General features: G+C 41.6%; 3 protein-coding genes across 5 annotated transcripts in view; all 3 read left to right on the top strand.

Moving 5' to 3' along the window:
* The window catches only part of kif1b (kinesin family member 1B), a 62,321-nt gene extending 60,294 nt beyond the window's left edge, over window positions 1-2,027 (top strand). For all 3 annotated transcript variants that reach the window (XM_078288426.1, XM_078288427.1, XM_078288425.1), the window contains 3 exons: window positions 43-235; window positions 625-743; window positions 850-2,027. In XM_078288426.1, the coding sequence (XP_078144552.1) occupies window positions 43-235; window positions 625-743; window positions 850-892 (355 nt within the window). In that variant the 3' untranslated portion in view covers window positions 893-2,027. The remainder of the gene's footprint in view (window positions 1-42; window positions 236-624; window positions 744-849) is intronic.
* A 3,665-nt stretch (window positions 2,028-5,692) lies between these two features.
* Window positions 5,693-13,596, top strand: pgd (phosphogluconate dehydrogenase). Its single transcript, XM_071907409.2, has 13 exons — window positions 5,693-5,790; window positions 6,337-6,412; window positions 6,578-6,757; window positions 6,906-6,971; window positions 7,067-7,185; window positions 7,426-7,492; window positions 7,622-7,756; window positions 7,892-8,081; window positions 9,378-9,508; window positions 10,452-10,585; window positions 11,558-11,657; window positions 12,034-12,156; window positions 12,990-13,596. Exons 1-13 carry the CDS (start codon window positions 5,783-5,785, stop codon window positions 13,107-13,109), a joined length of 1,449 nt encoding a protein of 482 aa, XP_071763510.1. The 5' UTR covers window positions 5,693-5,782; the 3' UTR covers window positions 13,110-13,596.
* A 1,682-nt stretch (window positions 13,597-15,278) lies between these two features.
* Window positions 15,279-17,029, top strand: LOC144542298 (uncharacterized). The gene is made up of 4 exons (XM_078288085.1): window positions 15,279-15,325; window positions 16,050-16,221; window positions 16,393-16,506; window positions 16,799-17,029. The coding sequence occupies exons 1-4, from the start codon at window positions 15,279-15,281 to the stop codon at window positions 16,985-16,987; spliced, it is 522 nt and encodes a 173-aa protein (XP_078144211.1). The 3' UTR covers window positions 16,988-17,029.
* The last annotated feature ends 708 nt before the right edge of the window (window positions 17,030-17,737 follow it).

The raw sequence follows: 17,737 nt of genomic DNA, 5'->3' as shown, positions 1-17,737 counted from the left end.
ATTGACGTAAAAAATAATCTCTCTCTTTTCAATCCTTATCAGATCGGTAGTGTCCAAGAAGGGTTTCCTAAGCTTCATGGAGCCACGCTCCAACTCATGGGTGAAGCACTTTGTGGTCGTGCGCCGGCCCTACGTCTTCATCTACAACAATGACAAGGACCCAGTGGAGCGGGGCGTCCTCAACCTGTCCACAGCACAGGTGGAATACAGTGAAGACCAGCAGGCCATGCTCAAGGTAGACTTCTTAGCTATCAAGCTGATTCCTGCACCTTTAGTAACTTGCAATCACTGCAAACAGTTGAATAACTGAATGTTCATACAGTAAATAACCGTTTGTGTATACGTTGATAGGAACAAACACTGCAAAAGGTTCATGAACACACACAGGATGAATAGTGCTTACATACAGTGCATGCATGATGATCACTCTGCAAGTCATTCACATACCGAATGCATGCAAAAACTGTTACATGGGCCTAATGATGACAGCTACACTCCTAAGTTGCCTACGCTCCTTCTATTGCTGCTGCTGCAACATGGAAGGCTTCTAGCTGACTTTTACCCTCTGGAAAACCCCCGGACAGTCGCAGTATGACAAATATCTGGTGTTTTCTTTCATTCTAGACTCCCAACACATTTGCTGTGTGCACAAAACACAGAGGAATCCTCCTGCAGGCCAACAACGACAAGGACATGAACGACTGGCTGTACGCGTTTAACCCGCTGCTAGCAGGAACGATAAGGTACACACTCAGTTCTCTCACACTACACTTAACATGTAGCGACACAACCTTCTCCAAAAACTACATTTTGTTCCCCTCACACCATGAAATCATGCTGTACCCACAGATCCAAGTTGGCGAGGAGGCGCAGTGGCTTAATGAAGAACTAACTGAGTTGACCCGCACACAGGAAACCACGGCTTCCATTCTTCTGACAAGCCTTTGAACATACCAAGTGTTAACACTTATTAACCATTGTGATTCTTGACGGTTTTCTCTTGTATGTAGACCTGTGGCTTAAGTCTCCTTTCAAGCGACTAAAAGTTTCAGTTCCTGAAAAACTTGCCTCCCCTCTTTCCCCGCAACCCTCTGCCAACTTAGCTGTCCCCCTCTCTATTTCTCCCCCTCCCCCCGCTTTTTGTGTTTTTGTTTTTATGACGACGTTTTTGGTCTTTTTCGTTCCGCTTTGTTGTCATTCCCTAACCCCCTAACTAGTAGCATGTTGTAATAGTCTACTTGTGTGTGCACGATTCTTCAGAAACCGTTTCTTCTGGCCACTATTTTTCAGTTTACGAATCGTCTGTAAAAAGAAAATTGTCTCTATCAGTGTTATTTGTCTCTCAAAAAGAGTTTTATTTTTGATTCTTTTTTTTTTTTTTCGTGCCCGCATGACAACTGCAGCAGTCCTCAGGAGAAGACCAGGTTTGCTTACTCACAAAAAAAATATACTTACAAATAAACAGTGGGAACCATGAAGGGAAAAAAATACATGAAACTCTGAAAATAAAAACTGAAATATTGGTTTACGCTCTCCTACAGAAAGCAAGGCTGGTTCAAGAATTATTGCTGCTAGTGATTTCTTAGGTTTTCATTATGAGACTTTGCATTAGGCCGCTGGCTCTTCCTAAAGTAGAATCTAGCTCCCCTGTCCCGCCCCTTACTTGGCCTTTAGAGTCAAAAAGTGAACACAGGAAATCGGTCAAGGTCCCCGCTCAGCGAGACATAACGGCAGCATTGGATTTCCACTGTTATCCATGTGATAGTTATATTTCCACCCTCCTATCCCCTGTATATACACCAGCTCCAACCCCAATAGTGCCGTCAGTCAGTGATTACTTGCAATCATGCGTCTGTTTCAACATCAGAAATACATGCTAACCGAAGAGACGAGCAAGATTAATTATTTATATCTCAGCAGTGAAAACATGACATCGGATTGTTCCTGTAACAGCAGATGCGTCTCTGCTCTTTTGCCATTTCAACTCGGCTGTATAGTTCAGTTATGGGAAGAAAAAAAACAAACGTAAACCATGTTACAGAAATAGGGTTTTCGGGGTTGGGGGGGGGGGGGGGATGAGGAGGAGGTGGGAGGACAGTACTCTGAGGAGAATATCATTTGTACATATGTGCTAGGATCAGTGTGGTAGTTGCCTCTCATTTAAGACATTCCTGTCAGATCTTTTAGCTCTTTTAGCACTTTTTCTTAACACCAACATGTGAAGGTTCGTAGCTCAGAGAACCTCGACATTTGCTAATACCGTATGTTCCGTTGTTTTAATCATCGCACACTGGTGACACTGAAGACAAAACACGGTGAAAGACGAAGGAACAAAGGAGGGGTGTTCTAGCCTTGACCCTGGCAGTTATTAGGTGAAGGTGCTAGCACATTGCCTTGAGGACAGACAACTGTATGACATGGCCTGTACCATGGGTCCATTCGCTGTCATGGCAACGTCTCTTTAGAGTGAAGTTCTTGCTGTTCAACAGAGTGGACTGACGCACCATAGATTTCCAGTTGTTGTTTTTCTTTTTTTTTTGCATTCTTGAATCTAAACCTCTTAACTCTTATCGGGTTGATTTTTTTATTTTATTAACATTGTTGATTATTTTGTATTATTATTATTATGCGGCTATTCCACAGTGGAGTTTGATACGAAATGTAAAAAAAGAGGGCATTTGTTTCTTGATTTTTAATATAGCTATATCGGTGTTTAATCTTATTTTGCACATTAACACATAACTATAGCAAGACGAGGGCAAGATCGGACATATTGAGTACAAGATCATTTCTTAGCACCATCTGAGCATGAGAAGTGCATAAGAGAGCACATATCAAGGCTACACTGGATAATATTTCTGTGTCTAGGAAGGTTTAACGGAAAGAATTTAGTATCAAAAGGGACAAAATATGCTCAAAGCTTTTTTTTCTAATACTGTTTATGAAAATATTTGCTCTGTACATTCTAGTACAATTATGGACGCTATATTTGGTTCTTAGTAAATCATGAAATTGCGGTGCCTCTGTCTCTAGGGTTGGTACAGCTGTGAATGGTACAAATGGGCATGAAGAAACTCTGGCCAACCAACCAGTAGTGTGCCTGATGTGCTCTTAAAAGGGACAGTAAATGTGTGGAAACAGAGGCATTGTAGATCTGACTTACTCTTTATTATTAGAGTGAAAAGAATTGGCTATGACAGTTTTTGCAGATGTGAAAACAGAAAACGTTTTCTCAGAACAAATGAAAATGGCAGAAAGGCGCCGCTGCCCTCAGGTCAACCAGCCTGCTAGTCAGAGAAAAACTGAGAAAATCTTCTTCCTCAAGGTACCGACAAACCTGTCTACCTGGTCTATTAGGATAATAACTCTTCATAGAGCAACTTCTATGCACTGATCAAAAGCTCAAAGTTTACTGTACCTCGCATTAACCTCACTATATTGAACTATGGCATGTATGAGATAATATTAACATATTGATATGAATACTTGTCAGAGCAAAGATTTTCACTTCAGCGACTAATTTGCAGAGGTATATTATTTTGGATTGTGTATTTATTGTTTGCAATGTATATATTAGTTTGCAGCTCTTTGCACATATTAATAAAAAGGTTTAACTAACTGATCAAATAAAAGTCTGTGCGGTTTAGTTGTTCTACTCAGAATGAACCAAATGATGGTTGTGGCATCCTCTTTCAGACTGAGCTGGGAGAGAGTTGAATGTACTATCAGGATGTTGCTGTGTGTTTTTCCATCATTAAATAAAAAAGGAAAAAACTCAAATATAACCTGTTACATTAGGTGGGTTACATTAGTCCTTCCTTTTTATTAGAAAGGTGGTTTGAATGAAAGTCTGCTTTTGATTTTAAGAATATTTACTCATTACTCACCACTCATGCTAGCTAGCCATCTGAATTATAACAAAACAAGTGTGGTTACTCTTGAGTTGTTTTTTTGTTTTTTTTTATTAATATCAGGGAATATAATACAAAGTAGCTAGTGATAAGACATCTAAAATGACAGTATACCATTGTTTGTGCTGGTGTCTTTTCTTCACCTCAACACTTTCCCATGCTGCCTTTCAAACAAAACTAGCCATGATATTTTGCATCTTCCCCTCTGACAATTAATATCTGTTAATTGCATTTCCCTTTGGATTTGTTCACCAAAAAATGACAAACCAAGACATTAACACTGTACATTATTTGTCAGATTGGTTTCATTTTCATACTTATTTTGTAAATATCTGTGTTGTATGGGGCTTGAATTAAAATGTAAATATGTTTCCTGTATTTGTAATAATTATAATCCATTCGCTGTATAGCATAGACGTGTCATGCAGATATCCTAATTCTGTGTATGGTAATCTTGCACCATTGAACTGTTTAGTGAATGAGGCAACAATAAAAGTACAACCTGTGCATTAGCAGAACAAATGATCCGTTTGTCTTCTCCTTCATGCACAACTTCACACTCATCTCAGCCTACATGTTTGCACCATTAAACCCTGCTGATTTCTGTTTTCTTATTTCGGGAACATTTTCAACTGCTGTTAAAGTTATCTTAGTATGAGAATTATATATGTGAAAACACAGGGTAACTATAGTCCTCTCTCTGACCAATTAAAGTGATGAATTGGACCTTTCATGGCACAGTAGAAATGCAAGGGTGGAAGAAACTAATTACATTTACTCACTTTTTGGAGTATTTTTTTAAAGTCATTCATTTTCATTTTACTTAAGTAGGCCTATGTTTTTGCTTAAGTATTGTACTCAACTACATTTTAAATCACACCCATCACAGAGTCCTGATCTTGTGGCTCTACATAACCATCAGAAACTGGACTAACATAATTTGTCCAGTTGTGGAGCCATTCACAGTGAATAGGCAGTCAGCTGAGAAGAGAAAAGTAATTTGGCTTTAGTTTATTTGTGGACTTTATTTTGTAATTTCCAAATTTTCCATTTAAAAGAACTGAGTTTGAACTCTCATCATTTTAGAATTGCATGGGAAATATCACATGTAACAACTCCCTCTTTTCTTAAAAAAAAAAAAAAAAGTAACTCAGTAACTTCTACTCAGAGTAGGCTACATTTTAAATGAGACACTTTTTACTTTTACCTCAGTAGATTTTTACACCAGTGCTTTGCTTATACTTAAGTAAAATATCAGCAAATTAACAATACTTCTACTTGAGTGTGAAATTTTATACTCTTTCCACCAGTGTAGAAATGATAGGCCTTTTCAGCATTTTTTGGATGTGGAGACTTTCCCCTCCACCCCTTTTGCTTGTAAAGACATGTGCTGCCACTAAAATATGTGATTTAATGTAGAAACATTTTACAGTGATCTACCAGAGATTTCCAGTAAGTGGGAGAAAAAATAGACACTTAAAGGACGACGACAACTCTCATCATAACCATTAAATGAGTAGCTAATGCAAATAATAACGATTCTGCTGAGAAATTACTTCCGGAACAGGCGGTTGCCACGGTACCCACTTCCTTGTGGGCGTGCATCTACGTATTGTGAATGGCGGCGGGTGCAGCCAATAGAAGAACGGATATCTCTGCTCAGCTTATCTGGACCAATGACAATTTTTGAACAACATCGCTTCAGCTTGTTGGACGTTATCTGATTGGCTGATATTTCGGCAGGGGCGTACGGGAGGTTCCTCGCCCCGTCAAGTGGAGAACGAGGAAGTAACGAGGAAATCTGAAGAAAAGTGGATTGGTGTGTGACTTCGACTGTCATTTGAAGAAGGATACTTTACCCGCTGAACACCATGGCTGAGTAAGTTCCCAAACGCCTTTCATTGATTTAGACTTAAGTTACGCCCAAGTGGAAGGGTTGTGGCTGGTATTATACTGCCAAATCATTCTGATTATTCTAGTCATTTCTTCCTCATTTACCGAGACTGATCATCTTCATCAGTTATTTTAAACGGAGTTAGCTGGCTTGTTAGCTAACCAGGCATTGCAGTCTTTCAGTAGCAGCATGTTTGACATGACAGTTTAACGTTACATGAAAATTGAACCGGATGACCAACCTAGTTTTCCAGCCAGACAGTCGTGCTCTGAACCTTGGGAAATGCCAGGGACTTTTGAAATTACAAATAAGTGGAGTTTCTTTGTGACTTTCAAGTTTGTGAATTCATTTCCTTGTAGTTAGAATACATTCGGGTTCAGATAACATAATTTGCAAAAAGTCAGAAGTATGTTTATGAAGTGTTTGTGTCTTTTTATTTAGACTAGTCTAAACCGTCATTGCTGATGCTCAGTGTGAGACCAGATGCCCCAGCAGAGCCCATTATACATTTGATTATGTTTCCTTCCACAGAGCAGACATTGCATTGATTGGTTTGGCTGTCATGGGCCAAAACCTTATCCTGAACATGAATGACCATGGCTTTGTGGTAAGATAATGAGTTATATTTGCTTGCATAAATTCTGCCAGTTAACCGAGTATTGTGTTTCTGTTTTGCGTTGCCAAACAGTCCGAAACTTGTTCCACTTTCCTCCTCTTCACTTGTACTCCACTTTCCTCCTCTTCACTTGTACTCGCTGTATCCCTCCGACAGGTCTGTGCTTACAACCGGACCGTGTCCAAGGTGCACGACTTCCTCAAGAACGAAGCCAAGGGATCCAAGGTGATCGGGGCCGAGTCTGTGGAGGACATGGTGTCCAAGCTGAAGAAGCCCAGGAGGATTGTGCTGCTGGTCAAGGCCGGTCAGGCCGTGGACGACTTCATCGACAAGCTGGTCAGCGGCCTGAGTTGTTACTGATGAACTGAACGGTGTTCAAATCTTCTGAAGTTAGCTGAGGAAAATAGTGGTTTTAATATTGTTTCACTTATTTTTTGTGGTGCTTTGATGTTGATTGGCTTGTGCTCCATTTGTTCTTCCTCAGGTTCCTCTTCTGGAGGCTGGGGATATCATCATTGACGGTGGCAACTCTGAGTACAGAGACACAACAGTAAGTTGATGAGAAATGCTGCTTTCCAAAAAACGTGTCTTTATTTCATACCAAGGATATTCATAGTGTCTGTATTTGTGTGTGTGTGTGTGTAGCGGCGGTGCAGGAGTCTGAAGGAGAAGGGCCTGCTGTTTGTGGGCAGTGGAGTCAGTGGTGGAGAGGAGGGGGCGCGCTATGGACCCTCTCTAATGCCAGGGGGACATAAAGAGGCCTGGTGAGCCACACAGCTCTGTGCTACACATCATATTTCCTCAAATTGTCAGTTGAATGTGGGACATGAGGCATACTAAAAAAAACACTAATACTAATGATAAATTTGGACTTACGTGAGACTTTGAACAAATCACTTCAAAACACTGGACATCTTAAAACACTGGATATCTCAAAGTGTTACCGTTTGATCTTTTATTGTACCTCATCACACTGAACACTTGTGGTACTGTTTCTCTCCTAGGCCACACATAAAAGATATCTTCCAGGGCATTTCTGCCAAGGTTGGAACAGAACCATGTTGTGACTGGGTGAGTGGAGTATTTTATTAGTGATGTGTAACTATGTAACGCCTAACATGTTGATTAGTAAAGGTGTAGCATTTATGGTCATGTCAAATCATCTTTGAAAATTATTCCTCTGCTTCCTTCCTTTGGCAGGTCGGAGACGAGGGAGCGGGTCACTTTGTGAAGATGGTCCATAACGGCATTGAGTATGGAGACATGCAGCTGATCTGTGAGGCCTATCACCTGATGAAGGATGTTTTGGGTATGGACCACGACGAGATGGCCGAGGTAAGCCGGTCATACCATCATGATGTATCCTGTATCTATTCACTTCAACATTTTCCATGTCATGTCAGTTCTGTATGGTTATGATGAAATAACCTGGCTGACCACATTTCGTCACGCTGCGGTTTAACCACCCAGGCTTTCAGCAACTGGAACAAGACAGATTTGGACTCGTTCCTGATTGAGATCACCGCCAACATCCTGAAATACAGGGACTCTGATGGCACACATCTGCTGCCCAAGATCCGCGACAGCGCCGGCCAGAAGGGCACTGGGAAGTGGACTGCCATTTCAGCCCTGGAGTACGGCACACCTGTCACTTTGATCGGTAAGAGGAAGTGAGGAGATTTTATACAAGGAAGTATCTGGTTTCTTTCTTCTTCTCTTTCTGGCTGCTTTCAGTAAACTACACTGGACATGGTGACATTGCGAAAGGCATTACCTCACAGCTGTAAAGGTTTCAACATGGCATCAACAAACTAATTACAGTGCAGTAGGCCTAATGGTCAGAGTTGTGGGGCTAATGTTTAGCTGGCCAGTGAGCTTCTTCTAGAGAACGTGATCAATGTCTGGCTGCTCCTAAGAAGATTGAAGGCTTTTCTAGTGGCCTGCTCATCTGAAGTGACATAAGGGGGATTTGTGATACTCTCTGCGGCTTTGGTGTTTGCTGTGACTGTATGACTGTTTCATAAATGGCCACGGGCAAGCTGGAGGTCAGGCATTGAGATTAATCCAGGACAAAGCTGTCTTCATCTCAACAGTCAACACAGACACCTGTTAGACTATAAAAGTTCAATAATGTAGCTAGGTTCTTTGCAGCAGAAATGTTATGATCAACTTGCCCTCACACTTACTGAATTCCTGCCAAAGTTGTTCAGATTGTAATATTTGATATTTCCTTGCTCCGGTCCTGCCAGTGAGTGCTGGGGATCCACTGTGACAGAGAGATAGAGGCAGAACAAAAGGCTGCATTGTGTGAGAGTTGAGCCAGTGTGTGTGTGGAGGAATGGGGAGCAGACAGACAGGCTGGTACAGTATGTGAGGGTGGATTTTCTACTCCCAATAGGGATGACATTCCACACCAGGACAGTTCATGGGACACATGTTTTGTTTTCTCCCCTCCCTCCCTCCCTCCCTCCCTCTCTCATTGCATCACCTAGCTGTATCAGTGTTTAGCAAGTCATACTTGCCCAACTGTTTTTTTCCTCTTATCTTGACACAGTGGCAAGTAAATCCTCTTTTGTTTTTTTTTATGTGGCAAGCCCTGCTTTTCCTGATGTGGTGAAGGCCAGCCTTGCTTGTAACAAGAGGGTTACTACTGCTGAGTCATGTCGAGCCTTTGGCGTTGTCTTTGTTTTGGCATGATGTCAACTGTGGCACAGCAGTGAGCTGGCTACCATTTCACTAGTGTACAATGGGCACGGCATTGGCTAGCTTACCTAAACGATAACCTCTACAATCATTTCTTCAGATGGGTTTCAATTCACCTTAAATTACTGTTTGCTCAGACTCTGCTCACAGCCGGTGTGCACAGCTCCTACAACATGTGATGTGTTCAAAGAGCTAACCTTGTCGTCCCACTTCCCTTCCCCTCCTCCACCCTCCCTCTCTCTCTGTGTCTCAGGGGAGGCTGTCTTTGCCAGATGCCTGTCCTCTCTGAAGGATGAGAGAGTGGAGGCCAGCCGCAGCCTCTCGGGGCCCCAGGGGGTCAAGTTCAGCGGTGACAAGGCCTCCTTCCTAGAAGACATCAGAAAGGTAGGACACACACCACTGAATATGTGGGACATTTTCAAAGTACAGAACTTTCAAAGCTTGGCCAGAGAAAGGTTGATGGCATGAAATGTTGACACTAGTGTTGTCACGATACCAGAATTCTAATCTAAAAATGTTATATTACTACGATACCAAGGCAAACGAGAAAAAACATCAAGCAATGTCACAGAACAACAGTCACTGAGATGCTTTGCTAAGTCACTGAGATGCCCCCTGGGGTTTTAAGATGTCATTTGGGTATCCCAGCTTTGTTGACTGTAAGCAAAATGGTTCCATATTTCACTTGTGGTGCCAGTTTTGTCAACCAGTTTAGGTGGACTGGGATTCAGTTCAAGACATGGTGGATGGTGGATTGACGCTGTTGAATGTTTTCAGCTGTTTGGATTCAGTGCAAAATTCAGTGTAGTCACTGTCAACAGCCAGTTTGCGATTCTGTCTATCCCAGTCCTCCTTCTAACTATTCCAATTTGCATGTACGCGCCTCTGGAGGTGACGCTGAAGTGGAATTTCAGCTTGCAGAACACATTTGGTTTAAGTATTGAATGTTTATAAAACTGAGTGTTGCAGTGGTATTGAAGTAGCAATTTCGGTTATCGTGACAACACCAGTTGACACACTAAATTGGTGCAGAGGTGACTTTGTTTTGAACCCAGAGTCCCACAAAGAGTTGGGGAACTTTGGATTCAAAACATCCAAAAGAGTAAAGCGTGGTGATGTGCATATTATAGATGCACTGAACAATGATGCTCCTAGATCAGTTTAAAACTATGACCACAAACATTTCATAAGCGGCATACCGGCTAAAGTTTTAGCTCCTTGTCCTCAGCCTACCTACCTGATTTTGAATGTGGAATTTAGTTATGAATGAGATCAATATTTTAATTGTTATCTTATTATATCTGACTGATTTGTGTGTTTTCTCCAGGCCCTCTATGCCTCTAAGATCATCTCCTACGCCCAGGGCTTCATGCTCCTCCGACAGGCAGCCAAGGAGTTCGGCTGGTCCCTCAACTACGGTGCCATCGCCTTGATGTGGAGAGGAGGCTGCATCATCCGAAGGTACAGTGAACCTCGTGTTTCCTCATATCGGAGCACAGTTTGTCCTGCTGCCGCCTTGTGCAACCTTCTGTCAACAGAGATCTTTCACATCGATGTTGAAAACTGTGGTCATGCATCTTTGAGAAGACTTGATGAGTGGGAAAGGATTCTGCTCATCAGTCCTGCTGTCATTTATATTTTAGGCATTTAGCTGACACTTTTATCCACAGCAACTTGTAATAAGTGCAACAGTAGAATAAGCTTAAATTCCTAGATCACCAACATTGCAAGCAATCATTGCAAGTGCCAGGGTCCAGGCCTTAATGTCCTGACAATATTTGTGACCACAGCATGAACCTGTAAGAGAGAACTTATTGAAAAAGCAATAAGAATTGAGGAGATTGGGGATTTTTTTTTAATTGTTTTGTTTTACACTTGATTTTATAAATATTTTATTCCCATTATGTTATTACTCATTTTATGCACATACAATGACTGCATTTTTTTAAAGACCAAAGGAGTAAGATGATTCAAGCTCATGAGGAACAGCAGGCCTACCTCTTCCATTAAATGAGTCTCCAAGAAAGATCCAGTGTATAGTCTCATAAAGGAAGTATTTGCTCTATTCTTGGCACTGCCCTATGTTGTAATTCTGGAATGAGAAAGCTGTAAAATCAGAGTGAGAGAAGAATGGGGAAATTCTGATTGTATATGTGAAACCTGGCAATGATGTTGCATAAACCTAAAACAAATAACACTCCATTATCACTTCCTCCAGGGTGCAGCCAAGCTGTAGCATATAGGCATTTCAAAGCGCAGTATTCTTGTTTGAATGGAAGCTTGGTTACAGTTTGCAGAGTTAAACTGAATGGATATGATATTTTTTTTTTGTTTGTTTGCATGTCACACAAAGTCATCTAAAGATATGGCCAATTATTTTGAGCACAATCTTGTTTTATTATTGGCTAATACTGTGCTTTCCCCTCCCCACAGTGTCTTCCTGGGGAAGATCAAGGAGGCGTTTGACAGAGACTCTGAACTGCAGAGTTTGCTGCTGGACAACTTCTTCAGTAATGCCGTACAGGACTGCCAGGTAGGAGGAAGGAGGAAGTGGTGCAAGGCCAAACTGCAATAGCCATGTTTACAAAGACACACAAAAGCAGTTGTTTCCTCTTTTAGAAAGGAATGGAGTTAAGCCACAGTACCACTAAATTACGTAATAGCTGCCTAAGACGGACACTGTTTTAGTTCTCAATCTGAAGTCGAGTGACTTTCTTTTGGGTTGTATTGGTTAAGAAAGGGCACACTGAATGCATTCATCGTCTGTCTTCTGTCAACCTCGTCTTCTAAGATTGTTCATATTGCTCTTTGGCCTCACGAAAACAACTTCGTAATGTTTTTGTTCATGAAGCTAATGTCATCTGGTGTGCATCTGACCGTGTGTTAACTTGTTCCCACTCTTGCTGTAGGACTCGTGGCGCAAGGCAATCGGCACTGGAGTCCAGCACGGCATCCCCATGCCCTGTTTCACCACAGCTCTGTCCTTCTATGACGGTTACAGACACAATACGCTGCCAGCTAACCTCCTCCAGGTGAGACACACTCGCTCACACAGTGGAAGGTCAGCCGACCCCACTGAACATATGGCAAACCGTGGATGAGATTAAAAAAGATCACGTGTAGTGTGGGGTCGTTACGTGTCATGTCAGTGTGTTTGTGTTTGGAGCTAGTGGAAGTTAAGACCCTGACAGTGTTGTGTGTGTGTGTGTATAACTTTGAGCACCCATACTGCCCTTGGACTCTGTTTAGAAGAACTTCTCAAAGCAGGAAATGTATAATGTTATGAATCATTGTATCAGCATAAAGAGGAAATGGCGCTCTCTGATGGTATCAGAGGTTTTTATCAGGGTTGGGGCCATTCATGAATTGAATTGGGATGCATGGTAAATTTGAGTTCAGTTCCTGGAGTTGGAATTGGAATTGCACCCAGCACTAAGGAAACAGAATTGGAATTGAATTGGAATGACAGGAACCATAATTGAATTCTATTAAATTCCATGAAATTCCACTTCTAAGAGAGGTTGTCTTTACTTGCTTAACATTATAAATCAAACATGAATCAAATGAAAGACAAATCAAATGCATTCAATCATAATGTATTACGATTACATGTTATGCATCAAATATCACTTGAAAGATACCTTTAACATTGTATGATATTCAGTATTGATAATATATAACATTACATTACATGTAATCTCAGATATGTGGTCAGAACCCCCCCCCCCAAAAAAAACAAAAACAAACAAACAAACATGGAATTGCACAGAATTTCATTCCTCAGTTGAATTGAAATTGATGAGTTCATTCATGAATTGACCCCAACTCTGTTTTTTTTTTTTGGTTGTTGTTTCTGTTTCCGCAGGCCCAGAGAGACTACTTTGGAGCCCACACATACGAACTGCTGTCAAACCCCGGGAAATTCATCCACACCAACTGGACGGGCCACGGCGGAAACGTCTCCTCCTCCTCCTATAACGCCTAAGGAGCGTCTCCACATCACACACTCACACACACACACACACACACACACACAAACAAAGACGGAAGACCAAGGACGAGGGGAAGTTACATGTGAAAGAAGATATGTTACACATTCCTTCTCCAACACCAAACCTGAATATTTAAGACCAACCACCTTAATCAAACCTTTACCCTACTGAAACAGTCTAAAAGTGTTGTTGCAGTTGTCTTTATCATGAAGTGGAATCATAGTATACTTGTGTTGTAAACTCTTCCCCCCTTTTGAGTTAGTGGAGCGTGTTTTGTGTAGGAACTTTTATCACAATTGCCACACAACAGGGGGAGCAACAAGTGTTTACTCCAGGCAGGGGCGGATCCTACGCTGGCTATCAGGCTAATGTTCACCAGTCATGTCGGCCCTGGGGTTCACGGTGTTAACGCTGGATTAAGGTGAACCACTGCACTGTAATGTATTAGGCTAAATAAAGATTTCAATCCCTTTATAATAAGCTTGCGTGGTCCTTACTCTCCAGCCAGGCACTGTAAACAGGATTGGGATGTGTGTGTGTGTGTGTGTGTGTGTGTGTGTGTGTGTAGCATGGGTTAAATTTGGCAGTGAGTGACATAAGTTTCCTTATATATAAACAGTATATATAAGAGGCCTGTCTGGTCAAAAATAGACACTTGTTCCACTAGCCTTACTCAGTGTCGGCCAATACATTTTTAATGTATGTACAGTGAATATTAATACATGATCAAAATTAGTTACATTTAATGGTCCCATAGTGAAATGTACACTGGCATATTACTTGCTGTCCTTACAGTGGATGGCCAGCAGATGGCCCTGAGATACTTAACACAACATGTTCCTTCATACAAAGAGAGAGAGAATTGTATTTCATTAAAAGGAAGGTGGATACACTGACAAGCCATATACCTTTTCAGTATATGAAGGCAATATATATCCACAGTAGTAAATGGATTGAAATGCACTGTATGCTGCATAATAGTAATTTCTGTCTGATTGTGGATTGTGTCTGCCCGGTCAAAAACAGAAAAGGCAACATAGCTACACTATCTGTGGACTGGACACAGTCAAATTGGTGTTGGACTGCACTGTTCTGACACTGAAAATTCATGCATAGACCTAAATATGAGTGGCACACACTGCCACTTTTGACAAAGGATATGAAGAGAAAAAAAAGGTCTTAAAATAGAGCAGTCAACTGTAGCAGGTGTGAAAAAGCTTCTAAATGCAAGAACAACATCCTCACCCTGCAGTGCGTCTAATATTGATGAAGGTGCCGCCCGCCAAGCCAGTTTAATCAGAAAAAGGATCATCTCGGTTCAAATAAGAGCTCTAGAGTTGGTTCTGGATGACAATTGGCAGCTATTCAGCACATTGTTGTATCAAGTAAGAAAAAAGGAATAATTGAAGAAAATATTCCAACTGTGGTGAAAGCTTGCCCTTTAATTTACTACTTCTAAGCATTGCATGCCCTGCTTTCTCTCTACAGCCTCATTGAGGGATTCTCAGCAGTATTGTCAGGCTCCTGAAGTAAATAACAGTGCTGCTTTCACACCACACTACTGAAGGACGCTGCAACTGACAGCAGTGTGTTACACCTGTAATTGAACCATAAACAAAGCGTCACCTCAGTGCACCTGCTGCTCCTATAGCTTTGGTCCTTGCGAGGTCATTGTTTTAGGAGACTGTTGGTGCTTCTATTCAACTTTTGTGGGACACCAGATGGAGTCGATGAAGCTTAACAGACGGGTTTCTTAAAGACCCCCTTGCTCTTCACATCAGAGCTTTGATCCTGAAGGTGCACAGACAGCAGAACAAACAAATTGCATAAGCATTTCCATGAATATGCTTGCTGCATACACTTGTAAAAAGACGGCTCCATTATCAAAGCTAAGATCGTCACTGCTGCAGTCCCCAGAGACCCTCTACCCACTTAGCACTTCTTTGCTATTTTGATTCATCCCACTGGTTAATACGCCCCTGCCTTGCTGAAAAAAAAAAAATGTGTGTGTTATGGTTCTTTCTCTCTAATGCCCAATTAATCTGTAGGAAAGAACATTCTCTACAATTAGGGCCGTGTATTCTTAATGAGGGCTAATGCCATACGGAGGTTGCATTAGAGCACAAGAGGCTATTACAGCGCAGTGATGGCAGTGCGGGGGGATGATGAGTTCGCTGAGTCATCCTCAGACTGAGCAGGTGAACAGGCAGTAAGGAAACACCAGGCCGTACATCTGAAGCCATGTGCCATAATGCATAATGCAGGAGGAGGAGGAAGAGTGGCGGACACAAGCAACTTGTTTCCATCAAGACCAAAAGTCCCCTACTTCCTGGATTCTACGAAGTTCTTTTTCACAACATCACTGAAACCAATGACCATATATAATGTACATCAACAACTGAATTATATGTAGTCACTTAACAATGTTAAGGTTTTGTTGCATGACAGAAAGTGGATGAAAGTACTACATGGTAGACGCTTCTAACTGAAGTTTGTTGAAGTGAACTTGCTCCATTTGAAAGAGAAAACAATTTAAAAATTGGGAGACTACTTGCTATGAATGCAGTCAAGTGTTAATGGTAGCTTCTGTCTGTCCGTTTTATATGTATGAGCTAAATATTTAAGCCTCAAGTAATGTGATTGCTTTTGACTTTTCTTTCATTCTGTTAATGTGCAGATGGTCAGCTTCCTGTTTTGGCAATTCAGAAGAAAACAAAATAGATAGGGCTCACTATGTTCTGGTTCAAACAACATTTACAATATTCTCCAACAGTTTTATTTATTTATTTTTTTAAACAGATGGCTTTATCCCAACTGTGATTATCAAATTAGAATACATATGGAGATGACAAATTTGTGTGGGCGGCTACATGGAAAGTGGCTTCATTTGGTTAATTGCCTCTGCTGTCTACTGCGTCAATCTCTTGTGTCAGGGCCTATAAATCAGGCAGCGGCGGCTCCATTCAGATCTTCAGCAGCTACTCCGCGCAGATCAGCATGAGAGTGCCAGTGAGTCTAGTCCATCTGGTTTTCACGGTATGTGCTATAAGAGAAACTGTTATTGCTCTGCCCATAGATGACAACCTGGGACCTCGGCACAATCAGGTGAGTTGATTGACTATGATTTTACATCAACATTAAATCTTGTGTTTCCAATGAATGCTAACTGCAATACATTTTTATGTATCTAATTAGTTTTGCGAAAATGACTTAATATTAGAGGCACAGCTCTAGGACTCAGACATAACATTTGCCATTTGTTGCTTTTGTCCAAAGCGCCTTGCAGTATCACAAGTGCCCATGTATTCAGCATGGGTGGCCCCAGTGGGAGCCAAACTCAGCTGTGTTGGTGCCATGTGTCACCCACTGAGCTACACAAGACCCAAGACAGTAAGTGTATAGACTTCTGCCTCACTGCCTGTGTTGTATCACCTGCTGTCTTAAGAGGTTTTAGGGTTCAATGGTTTCCAATCCTGCTCCTCGGGACCCAGAGTCCTGCTGCTTTTCATTCTAGTAATCTAATCGGGGACTTTTTTACACCTGGGATGCCAGGTGAACGCAATAAACTGCATTTTACTACCTCTTTGGACAGAAAACCACCAGTATCCTGGGTACCCAAAACCAGGATTGAAAACCACTGGTATAAAACATCAAGGCTGAGTCTAAGTTTCTCCTCCACTAGGAGTTGGCTGAGGAGCAGAGGAACCTGCAGCACATGCTTTCAGGAATGGATGAGCTACCGTCTGAGTACATGGATCCAGGGAGGCGTCTCCATGAAGAGCTGGAGGAGAGGTCGCTCAGAAACCACATCCCGTCCCGGAGCAGATCGCCCTGTAGGAACTTCTTCTGGAAGACCTTCTCAACCTGCTAGCAGTGGGAGAAAGCATACCGATTCACAGTGTGCAATCCCATCTTAACGACCGCAAGCTGAAAATAAATTACAATTATAAAAGGATTATTTGTGACCCACGACTCTCTGTACGGTAATTGTATGGTCACTGTCTTTGTACGTTAATTGCTACTCTTGGCCATGCATTAATTTAATTTGTGAGGATAAATTGTTACCCTCGGCCATGTATTCATTTCACTATCATCCATTAGCTTTTCTCTATAAAGGCCACGAAAGTTGCTGTAATTGTATTTACATCATAACAAAACAGACACTTCAACTGGCAGGCTGAGCACCAATCGCACATTTTACCCCAATTTGTGGGATCACCAATAAAAGGCCTTTTTCATAACAGTTCAGTAGGTGAAAGTACAGGCTCTGGTTGATGACATCCAGCAGGAATGCATAGTTTTAAAATATATTAAGCTACAGTTCAAAAACATTCTCAGACTGCATTTCTTTTTGTTTTTGACTGGGTATCTCAACAGCATTTCAGCAGCAAGACAAACATTTTTACCTTAAGGCTGGGCTTCAGGGGTCCCAGTCCTATATTTAAAAGGTCTAGAAAGGGTAAATGTCCATACTGGGAAGTTTCATGTAGACTATAATGATCATCCTCCATCAGTGTACCAATGAATTGGCATCAGGACAAAAGAGAAGCAAAAACTCCCCCATTAGAAACACAAGGTTATGACATTAATAGATTGCAATGATAAAGTCAGGTGTAACAAA

Source organism: Centroberyx gerrardi, chromosome 14, assembly GCF_048128805.1.
Source record: "Centroberyx gerrardi isolate f3 chromosome 14, fCenGer3.hap1.cur.20231027, whole genome shotgun sequence".
NCBI classification, from domain to species: Eukaryota; Metazoa; Chordata; class Actinopteri; order Beryciformes; family Berycidae; genus Centroberyx; species Centroberyx gerrardi.
Note: the sequence above shows the minus strand (reverse complement) of the source record. Positions and strands in the feature narration are given on the sequence as shown.